The sequence below is a fragment of the Rhinoraja longicauda genome, unplaced genomic scaffold (genome assembly GCF_053455715.1).
Source record: "Rhinoraja longicauda isolate Sanriku21f unplaced genomic scaffold, sRhiLon1.1 Scf000066, whole genome shotgun sequence".
NCBI classification, from domain to species: domain Eukaryota; kingdom Metazoa; phylum Chordata; class Chondrichthyes; order Rajiformes; family Arhynchobatidae; genus Rhinoraja; species Rhinoraja longicauda.
The window spans coordinates 74,947-86,629 of record NW_027601284.1 but is presented as its reverse complement, the minus strand read 5'-3'; the positions used below and the strand labels follow the sequence as shown (position 1 = coordinate 86,629).

General features: G+C 47.4%; 1 protein-coding gene across 1 annotated transcript; it reads left to right on the top strand.

The window, feature by feature from the left end:
* Positions 1–41: 41 nt before the first annotated feature.
* Positions 42–8,128, top strand: LOC144612652 (NLR family CARD domain-containing protein 3-like). The gene is made up of 7 exons (XM_078432137.1): positions 42–1,118; positions 1,707–1,793; positions 1,945–2,096; positions 2,859–2,987; positions 3,181–3,352; positions 5,868–6,035; positions 7,966–8,128. The coding sequence occupies exons 1-7, from the start codon at positions 250–252 to the stop codon at positions 8,126–8,128; spliced, it is 1,740 nt and encodes a 579-aa protein (XP_078288263.1). The 5' UTR covers positions 42–249.
* The last annotated feature ends 3,555 nt before the right edge of the window (positions 8,129–11,683 follow it).

Genomic DNA, 11,683 nt, shown 5'->3' with positions numbered 1-11,683 from the left:
TGGTGGTGTGAAGTGTCTGACATTGTGTACAGTTTAATCCAGCACAAGCTGCTGCCAGGGTATTCAGTGCTAGTGACCACCCGCCCCACTGCATTACATTTACTGGGAAAGGCAGAGATCAGTGTCACGGCTGAAATCCTGGGATTTGTTGGTGAGGAACGGAAGGAATATTTCACCAGGTGTTTTGAAGATCAGACGGTGGCAGCAGCTGTTTTCAAACACGTGGAGGAGAACGAGATCCTGTACACCATGAGCTACAACCCCTCCTACTGCTGGATCCTGGCCCTGACACTGGGCCCCTTCTTCACACAAACACACCGGGACCCGCAGCGAGTTCCCAAGACCATCACACAACTATATTGCTACTTTATTTACAACATCCTGACAAACCACGGCCGTGAGATTGAGAGCCCCCGTGAGGTGTTACTGAGGGTTGGTCAGATGGCCTTCACTGGAGTGTCCGAGAAGAACATTGTGTTCACAGATGGAGATTTGATCAAGTACAATCTGCAGCCTTCCCAGTTCCTGTCCGGGTTCCTGATGGAACTTTTGGAGAGAGAGGATTCAGCCCGGAGCGTGGTGTACACCTTCCCACACCTCACCATCCAAGAGATTGTAGCCGCACTCGCACAATTCCTGACTCCGGATCGCGGGGATATCCTGAAACTCCTGTCTAAAGCCCACAGCACGACAGACGGGCGATTTGAGGTATTTCTCCGTTTTGTCGCTGGTCTCTCCTCCCCACGGTCAGCGCGGGTCCTGGAGGAGTTTGTGGGTCCATTTACTCATCAAACAATCTGCCGAGTGATTGACTGGGTGAAGGAGGAGGTTAAACGCCAGGCTGGAAACACAGGGAGTGAGTTTGGAAAAAGAAGGCTCCTGAACACGCTGCACTACCTGTTTGAGTCTCAGAATCCTGCACTGGCTCAGCAGACACTGGGATCTGTGGAAACACTTTCATTCAGTGGACAGGGTCTGACCCCGATTGACTGCGCGGTCCTGTCTCATGTCATCAGGCACTGTGATACAATCAAACACCTCGATCTGTGGGGCTGCGGCATTCAGTGTGAAGGTCTCCAGCGGCTGGGACCGGTTCTGCACAAGTGTCAGCACTTGGGGTAACTGTCCGTTTGACGCGAACACTGACCTGTAAAATTGTTTCACTATTTTGTTCTTCCGTCCAGCAACCTTTCTATGGGGCCGGCCGTCCGTCACTGTGCACGGCACCCCTCCTCTTTTGCACTACCAGGATCGCCGGTGGTCGACTCCGTACCCCCCTCTATCGGGTCGCCGGTGGTCTACTCCGTCCCCCCCCTCCATCGGGTCGCCGGTGGTCGACTCCGTCCCCCCCTCCATCGGGTCGCCGGTGGTCGACTCCGTTCCCCCCTCCATCGGGTCGCCGGTGTTCTACTCCGTCCACACCTCCCCCGGATCGCCGGAGGTCGACTCCATCCCCACCTCCCCGGGCCTCCGGTGGTCGACTCCGTCCCCCCCTTCCCCGGGCCTCCAGTGGTCGACTCCGTCCCCCTGCCCCGGCTCACCGGTGGTCGACCCCATCCCCCCTCTCCCGGGCCACGTGGGTTGCATTCGTTCTTTGAACGGGAAGCATTTCCCAATTCTGTCACTGAAAAATATCAGTTTGGGAGAAGGTATCTTATCCCCGGGTTTATATCAGTTTGTTTCTCACTTTGTCTGTTTGTGCTTAGACTGGGAAGCAACGACGTGGGAGATTCCGGAGTGAAACAGGTGTCTGCGGCGCTGAGGAACTCGGTCTGTAAAATACAGACACTGGGGTAAGTGCCAGACTGTGAGAGATTGTGTTTCCAGTTACTGGGTGTCTGACATTGAGCATTATTATGATTAGTAATTGTGTGACTGATAAACACTGGAGATTTGCACAGTCTCCTGTCTCTCTGTGTCCCTCACCCTCTCTCTCATCTCCAGGCTGAACAATTTCGGTCTCACAGGCTCTGGAGCCGAGGATCTCGTCTCCGCCCTCAATACAAACACCTCACTGACAGAGCTGGAGCTGGGTGGGAATAATCTGGGAGATTTCGGAGTGAAATGTGTGTCGGCGGCGCTGGGGAACCCGGTCTGTAAAATACAGAGACTGGAGTAAGTCCCATACTGTCCGAGATTGTGTTTTTACAGTCACTGGTTGTCTGGCACTGATCATTAATATGATCACTAATTGTGTCACTGATAACACTGGGAATTTGGACCGTCTGCTGCCTCTCTGTGACCCTCACCTTCACTCTCTCTCATCTCCAGGCTGGACAGTGTCGGTCTCACATATTCTGGAGGAATGCTACATCTGGGGCCTACTCGGTTGCAGGAGTTGGAAGGCAGACGCACGAGGGATCAGCCGACCGTGTCCAGGGACTCCAGCTCCAGTGCCTTTGGCTCTCCTGAGCCTTACCCACAAGGCAGCGGGGTGCTATTTAACTTATAGTTGGGACCTGGTTGATAGACGTCAGGACGTGTCCACACGGCGGTAGGCCAGCACGTCGCATCTCTGGGGGCCAGAGTTCCACCGAGACCCCGCGCAGTTTAGCCTGGGAGTGAAGGTGGCCCCAGTTACCATGTGTTGCCAAGAGGAGGCTCTGCGAGATGCAGAAGTTATGTACTGGCAGAAGGATCCTTGCACACTCGGCACCCTTTTTCGCAATATTTGCTAGCCAGCAGCATCTGGATTTATACCAGAGCACTAGACGAATGCAATACACCACACTGAACATTAATATGATCAGCAATTGTGTGACTGATAAACACTGGGGATATGCAGCGTCTCCTGTCTGTCTGTGTCCCTCACCCCTCACTATCTCTCATCTCCAGGCTGTACCATGTCGGTCTCACAGATTCTGGAGCCGAGGATCTCGCCTCCGCTCTCAGTGCAAACCCCTCAATGACGCACCTGTGGCTGAGTGGTAACAGCTTGGGACATTCCGGAGTGAAACGGGTATCTGTGGCTCTGAGGAACCCGGACTGTAAAATACAGAGACTGTGGTAAGTCACAGACCGTGAGAGATTGTGCTTACAGTCACTGGGTGTCTGATTGTTATCATTAGTATAATCAATAATTGTGTCTCCGATAAACACGGGATTTGCACCGTCTCGTGTCTCTCTGTGTCCCTCACCCCCAGTCTCTCATCTCCAGGCTGAACAATGTCGGTCTCACAGATTCTGGAGCCGAGGATCTCGCCTCCACTCTCAGTACAAACCCCTCACTGACGGAGCTGCACCTGGCGGACAACAACCTGGGAGATTCCGGAGTGAAACTGGTGTCTGCGGCTCTCGGGAAATCGGACTGTAAAATAGCCAAACGATATTCATTTTTCAACTTGAGACGCTTGTTTAATATAATTTATTCAAATAGACTATTAAATGAAGATTTAGCAATCATCTCGCTAAATGCTGAAAAAGCATTTGATCAAGTAGAATGGCCCTATCTTTTCTCAGTGATGGAAAAATTTCAACTAGGTGAAAATTTTTGTGCATGGGTGAAACTTTTATATACATCCCCAACAGCTAGAATATTAACTAATCAAATGCTGTCATCTAAATTTCATTTAGCTAGGGGTTGTAGACAAGGATGTCCACTATCACCACTTTTATTTGCCCTTATTATAGAACCACTTGCTGAGAGTATTAGATCAAATTCAGATATTTATGGCTACAACACTAAACATACAACCAATAAAATTTCTTTATATGCGGATGATGTATTAATATATATTACAAAGCCAGAAATTAGCATTCCGAATTTATTAAATCTCATAACTCAATTTGGTTCATTTTCAGGTTATAGAATTAACTGGTATAAAAGTGAAATTATGCCAATAATGGAGCATAATCCGGCCATACTTCAACAATTTCCTTTTAAAATTGCCTATGAAAAGTTTAAATATCTTGGAATTTACGTGACTAGGAAATATACTTCTTTATTTAAATCAAATTTTCCTCCTTTACTTGCTAAATTACACAGAAATATCCAATTTTGGAAAACACTTCCTATATCATTAGTTGGTCGTAGTAATGCTATAAAGATGATCTTTCTTCCACAGCTATTATACTTATTTCAAGCAATTCCGATCTACCTTCCAAAAAAGTTTTTTTTAAAAATTGATTCAATTGTTACTAATTTTATTTGGGACTACAAGACTCATAGAATAAATAAAAGACACTTATGTAAGTCTAAAATTAATGGAGGAATTGCTTTACCTAACTTTTTATTTTATTATTGGGCGGTTAATATTAAAAATATAACCTGCTGGTTGGATGATTCTGATCAACAATCGGATTGGTTAAAGATGGAGAAAGAGGATTGTTTACCATTCGATATTGGTGCGATCCTCTTAGCTCCAATAAATTTAAATAAAAAAACATATGGAGGTAATCCCATTATACATAGTGTTATCCGTACCTGGAAACAATTAAAGCTTACATTAAAATTGAGTAGATTATCTGTTTTCCTTCCTATTGCGAATAATCCTTCTTTTAAACCGTCTGTCTTAGATAGAGGCTTTGCTCAATGGAAAAGTTATGGAATCAAAAGGGTGGGAGATCTTTATCATAAGGGAACTTTTCTTTCGTTTCAGGAGTTACAGCAGAAGTACGGATTACATGTTAATAATTATTTTAGATATTTACAACTTAGAGATTATGTAAAATCACACATGCAAGAATATAAGTTTAGAGGTCCAGAAACACTTGATTTATGCCTGAATCGACATTATAACTCAAATAAATTAATATCTTTTATTTACAATATTCTCCTTGACATTGACATTCCGTCATCAGAATCTTATAGACGAGCATGGGAGGACGAATTGAATCAATTTATAATGCAAGATATATGGGATGAAAGTTTACAACATATACATCAATGTTCATTGAATACTAGACATTCCTTAATACAATTTAAAATAATACATAGATTACATTATTCGAAGACGAAATTAAATAGGATTTTTCCTAGTATCTCTCCTATGTGTGATAAATGTCAATTTCAAGAAGCTAATTTAACTCATATTTTCGTAACTTGTATAAAAATGCAAAACTTCTGGTTGGAGATTTTTAAAATAGTTTCTAAAGTTATTAATAAAAAATTAGATATGGACCCAAAATTAATTATATTAGGATTATCAGAACATACTACAAATTTTACAGTAAGTCAGGCACATTTTCTTGATTACTGTCTAATAACTGCGAAAAAACTAATACTTAAATTTTGGAAAAAACCAATAACCCCCACAATTAAAATGTGGACTATGGAAATGACAGAGACCCTGCATTTGGAAAAAATAAGGTTTGCCTTAATCGACAAACCTGAGTTATTTTTAAAAATATGGTCTCCATTTATTGAATTTTTAGAAAAGTAAATGGGTTTGGCACAGGACTAAAATAAAAAAAAATTTAAATAAAAAGTTGAAACTTAAGTTGGGGGTTGGATGTACAGCTGTGGTTTTTGTCTCCCGGATCTACTCCCGTTAATTTTTATTGTTAGATCCTTTTTTTTTTTTTTTAACCCTCTTACTCTCTCTCCCCAAGTTTATAGTTTTATATTTTTATTTTTACTTTCTCTCTTCAAAAATTAAAAAATTGAAGCTATGTAAGAACTTTGTAACAAATGTGTTTTTTCTTATTTCGATTCGTACATATGCTTTTCAAAAATAAAATATTTAAAAAAAATAAAAAAATACAGATTCTGGGGTAAGGTCCAGACTGTGAAAGATTGTGTTTACAGTCACTGGGTGTCTGACACTACACATTAATAACATAAGTAATCGTGTCACTTATAAACACTGGGGATTTGCACCATCTCCTGTCTCTCTGTGTCCCTCACCTTCACTCTCTCTCATCACCAGACTACGGACAGTCGGTCTCACACATTCTGGAGCCGAGGATCTCGTCTCCGCTCTCAGTACAAACCCCTCACTGACGGAGCTGAACCTGGGATACAACTCCCTCACAGACCGATCTGTTCCCGCTCTCCGCCGCATCATACTGACCCTCCCGAGACTGGAGCGGATCACGTGAGTGTTTCTGTTAATGTTTAATGTGATAAAATATCGGGATTCGAGGGCTTTTCCTGTGATTTTGTTCTGTGAGTGTTGTTGAAATATTAACCACAGTCCCTATTATTGACACCGTTGTTTATTCTGTTTATTTTGTCTTTATTCCTGGATATGTTTCAGGCTGTCGGGGAATGTTCAGTGCGGATGGATGGAACCAGCTGGAGAGTCTGCGGAAAATCAGACCCGGACTGAGATTGGACGTGTGAACATCTCGGGGTGTAAACGTCACCGCCCTGGGGACGGAAATATTGGTGGCCGATTCCCCGCCCTCCCCTTTAAACGGCCGCCCTCCCCTTTAAACGGCCGCGCACCCCTTCAACCGGCCGCCTTCCCCTTTACACGTCCATCTTCCCCTTTTAAACAGCCGCCCTCTTCTTTAAAAGGCCGCCGTCCCCTTTAAAAGCCCGCCATCCCCTTTAAACGGCCGCCTTCCCCTCTAATCGTCCGCCCTCCCCTTTAAACGGCCGCCCTCCCCTTTAAACGGCCGCCCTCCTTTAAACGGCTTTATGACTTTATCATCAGCGGCCCCCGCTCCTGATGAGGATTGATGGCGACAACAGCAGCATTGTTCGATCTGCTCATTCGCACACCAATGCCAGTTACTGCCTTACCGTCTGGAAAATGAAACGTAGTTTATTATAGTTGAAATATTGTAAAGTTTGTTGATATCCAGGTTGCTAATATTTGCTGAACTCAATAAACACTTATCAATTCCAGATTTCCTGTCGGATCCCCAACTTTTCTGGATGGCTGCCAGTGACCAGAGGGGTTCCGCAAGGGTTGGTGCTGGGACCGCTAATCTTCACGTTTTATATCAATGAACTGGATGAGGGGATTGAAGGCTTTCTGGCAAAGTTTGCGGTTGAGACGAAAATGGGTAGAGGGGCAGGTGGTGTAGAGGAAGCAGGGACATTAAAGAAGGACTGGGGCAGGTTTGGAGAATGGGCAAAGAAGTGGCAAATTGAATATCGTATAGCAAAATGTGGAGTCATGCATTTTAATAGTAGGAATAATGGCATAGACTGTATTCTAAAGAGGGTGAAAATCCAGAAATCGGAGGTGGAATGGGACTTGGGATCGCAAGTCGAATCGGAAAGCAAACTCGATGCTAGGTTAATGTGATAATGCGATTACTTTAAATAGGGCTTGTATGCAAAAAAAACAGATGTCATGCTGATGCTCTATAAGACGCTAGTAAGGCCAAATTCGGGATATTGTGAGCAATTTTGGGCACCATATCTGAGGAAGCAAGTGTTGGCTCTGTCAAGAGCCCAGATGAGGTTTACAAGAATGATCACGGAAATGAGGAGGTTAACCTATTATGTGCATTTGTCACCACTGTGCCTGTACTTACTGGAGTTTAGAATAATGAAACATACAGAATAGTGGAAGGCTTAGAAAGAGTGGATGTGGAGCGGATGTGGAGTGGATGTGGAGCAGGTCATAGCCTCAAAATTAAAGGACGTTATTTTAGGAAGGAGATGACGAGAAATTTCTTGAGTCAAAGGTTGGTGAATCTGTGGAATTCTTTGCCACAGAAGGGTGTAGAGGACAAGTCAGCAGATATTTTTAAGGCAGAGATAGATAGATTTTTGATTCGTACAGGTGTCAGATGCAGGAGAATGGGGTTAGGAGGGAGAGATAGACCAGCCATGATTGAATGGCCTAGTAGGAATAAGGAGTTGATGGTGGACTTTAGGAGGAGAGGAACACCCCTCCCCCCTGTCTCCATGAATGGTGTCGATGTGCAGTTTATCAGAGAGTAGAAATACATTGGAGTGTACCTGGACAGTAAACGGGAGTGGTCCAGGAACGCTGAGGCCCCGTACAAGAAGAGATAGAGCCAGTTGTGCTTTTTGAGAAGACTCTGCTCCTTCAACGTTTGCAGCGAGATGCTGCAGATGTTCTACCAATCAGTGGTAGCCAGTGCCGTCTTCTTCACTGCTGGGGCAGTGTGCTGGGGCAGCAGGGCGAACGCCGCGGACGCCATTAGGATCAACAAACTAATCAGGAAGGCTGGCTCCTTCCTGTGGGCGGAATTGGATGCATGAGAGGAGGTCTGGGAGGGGAGGATGTTCCTCAAGCTGCGGAGAATCTTGGACAATACAACTCACCCCCTCCATGACACACTGTTGAACCTGATGAGCACCTTCAGCAACAGATTGGTTCTACCTAGATGCAGCACAAAACGTCACAGGAGAACCTTCTTCCCTGTGGCTAACAAATTGTAGAACTCCTACCCCTTCTGTCGTGGAGTAGACTGAGACAAAGACTAACTCCCCCCCCTCCCCAAACTGTGCACATCCCCAATCCTTTCCATTCGTCACTTTAATTATATTTCGTTTTGGATCGGAATCCTTCACAAGTTCAGCTTCCTCAGTGTGCCTCTGGAGTTTGGACTGGGCCATTATTTTGATAAAGTGAAAACATGTCTTAAATCTCCTAATTTCTTATTTTTTTTAAAATGGATTGAATATCTAAATGCTTCAAGTCACGGGGGGAAATGATAGGGTGAATACATAGTAGTTTACCCAGAGTCAAGAACCAGAGGTTGCTTTAAGGTAAGAGGGGAACCTTTTAATAGGGACATGAAGGGATTGGACCGGTCGATGCAGGAAAAATGTTCCCGATGTTTTGGGAGTCCAGAACCGGGGGTCACACACAAGTTAAGAATAAGGGATCGGCCTTTTAAGACTAAGATGAGGAGATCATTTTCCACCCAGAGAGTTGTAAACCTGGGTGGAATTCTCTCCCTCAGATGACAGTTGATGTTTGCAAGAGAGAGTTAGCTAACGGAATCAAGGGATATGGGGAAACAGTATGAACCGGCAACTGATGTTGGATTATTAGCCATGATCATATTTAATGGCGGTGCTGGTTCTAAGGTCCGAATGGCCAAATCCTGCTCCAATTGCCTCTGTTTCTAGGAATTAATGTGTTGTGGATAAAATACAGGGGACCAGCATTTGCGGCGGGTCACCACTAGGTGAGAGAGCTGATCAGGGAATAACGGGCTGTCAGGAGAGAGCCTACAGTTATTCGAACGGTATCGAAGCACAGAAGGATCTTGGAGTCCAAGTCCATAACTCACTGAAAGCGGCAACAAAAGATGCTCTTGCCCTGTTACATATGTTTTGAATAAAAGTTTACTTAATAGGTTGCATATGGAAATACCCTTTAGAGTCATAGAGTGAAACTGCATGGAATCAGGCACTTCGGCCCAACTTCCCCACACCGGCCAACACTAGTCCCACCTGCCCGCGTTTGGCCCATATCCCTCCAAACCTGTCGAATCCATGCACCTGTTTAAATGTTTCTGAATTTTTGGGATAGTCCCTGCCTCAACTACTTCCTCTGGCAGTTCGTTCCAAACATCCACCACCCTCTGCGTGGAAACGTTGCACCTCAGATACCTATTGAATCTTTTCCCCTTCACCTTGAACCTATGTCCTCTGGTCCTCGATTACACTCTGGGCAAGAGGCTCTTTGAAAGTGGGGCTGGGGGAGGAGAGAGTGGTGGAAAGGGGTGTGGAGGGGAAAGGTGGGGTGGGGAGAGTGGGGTTGGGGGAGGAGGGAATGAGGGGGTGGGGGGATGAGAGAGTGGGGGAAAGGGGGGTGGGGAAAGGGGTGGGGGAGATTGCGAATGGGGTGGGAGGGAGAGTGGGACTGGAGGAGGGCAGAGTGCAGGTGGGGAGGAGGAGGGGTGGGGGAAGGGGACAGTAGGGGAGGGGTGGTGGTGAGGGGGGTGAAAGAATGGTGGTGGGGAAGCGGTACAGTGGGGGCCAGGGGAGAGTGGGGGTGGGGTAGATTGGGAGGAGCAGAGAGTGGGGGTGGGAGGGAGAGTGGAACTGGGGAGTGGGACAGCTGGGGGGAAGGGGGATGGTGGTGAGGGGAGGAGAAAGTAGGGGTGGGAGGTAGGGAGGGAAGGTGGGAGAAAGGGGGGCTGGCGAGAGTGAGGGGCTGAGGGAGGAGAGAATGAGGGGGTGGGGGAGGAGAAAGCGGTGGAAAGGGGGTGGTGGGGAATGGGGGTGGAGGAGAGTGCGAGTGGGGTTGGGAGGGAGGATGGGACTGGGGAGGAGGGAAGGGTGGTGTGGGGAGGAGGGGTGGAGGGAAGGGGACAGCAGGGGGTTTGAGTGGGTGGGGGAGCAGGGGAAAAGTGGGGGTATGGAAGATGGGAGAGTTGGGCGTAGGGAGGGGGACAAGGGGGTTTGAGTAGGGCTCCTCGGTCACACCCTCTCCCCTTCCCTGTACCGCTTTTAATTGCACTCCCCCTCCCCTGGATGAGTACGGCACCACAGTGAAGGGGAAATTAGATGGCCGCTGGCAGGACGTTGTCAGTGTCTCCCCCACCCCTCCCCCCCCCTCCTCACCCACCCCTCCCCTCTCCACCCCCCTCCTCTCGCTCCCATTGAGAATCTTTTTTTTTTAACAGACAATTCATTTAAAAGAAAAAACGCGATTTCCCCAGGTCACAATGGAAACCCTACGACTAAAACTCTGATCTTGTGAATATATATATCTATATATAAATTTATATATGTATGGGCTGTCAGTGATTTCGCATTTTGCGGTAAACCGTAGCGCCACAATTTTTGCAGCGCCTTAATCACCACTCTCTCGGCTGGTGCCAATGATATTTTCATTTAATTTGGTCGTATATATTTTAAATTACAGAGGTTTTAAAGTTTAAACATTTTATTTCTAACTGATTTATTGAAGGTCTTCAGCGTGTGACGTCACAATGCCCCTGTGAGATGAGCTCGCGCTGCCCCCCCCCCCCTCCCCCACAACTCATGCAGATATATGTATAACATGTGGACATGCAGCCACAACGGTAAACCACAGCGCCACAATGTTAGCGCCACCTTAATCACCACTGTCCTGGCGATTGTTTATAAACAGGCTTTACATAAATCGGTCGTATACCTTTTAAGTTAGACATTTTAAACTTTAAAACTCTCATTTCTAAACACATTTTTTTCAAGTGCTGTGCGTCTGACGTCACCACAGAGGCACGCACGCCTCTCCTCACTCGCACAAACAAGATGGACGCCATTAGCGGAACAGTCCGCCCGCAATCACGGGACCCCCTCTCCTCACTCCCCTCACTCTCCCACACCCGGGGACACTCCCGAGCAGGAGGGAGATGGACGGACTAATGGTCCGCTCATCCGTCCCTTCAACCCACGCCACGGCGTCCTCGAGTCCCCGCTCCCGCCCGGGCCCAGCACCATTACCGCACACAAGCGGCAGCACAGCGGGAAGCTTCTTCTCCTTCAGCGGCCGCTTCCACCGATGGCGGCGTCGACGAGGGCCGCTGCCGCCGACGGCCCCGTCGCGGCTTCACAAAGATGGCGGCCTCCTCACGCTCCGCCATCTTGTGCGCGACTCCCGCAGCGCCTCTCTCCCCTCGCTTCTCTCTCCTCCCGACGCTCCCAGATCCGCCGCTGCCCGAGTAGGTGAGGAGAGAGTGGGGCGAAGGGGAGAGTGGGACTGGGGAGAGGGGGACAGCGTGGGTGTGGGGGTGGTTGGGGGAAAAGGGAGCGGGGGTGACGGGAAGGGGAACAGTGGGGGTCAGGGAAGTGGGGAGACTGGGGGGAGGGTGG

Excerpts from the sequence above, each read along its gene's own strand:
- LOC144612652 (XM_078432137.1), top strand. The coding sequence starts at position 250 with ATGAGCTACAACCCCTCCTACTGCTGGATCCTGGCCCTGACACTGGGC. Across the intron at positions 1,794-1,944 it reads TGTAAAATACAGACACTGGG|GCTGAACAATTTCGGTCTCA; the intron begins GTAAGTGCCAGA and ends TCTCATCTCCAG. Across the intron at positions 6,036-7,965 it reads CCGAGACTGGAGCGGATCAC|CGAGATGCTGCAGATGTTCT; the intron begins GTGAGTGTTTCT and ends CAACGTTTGCAG.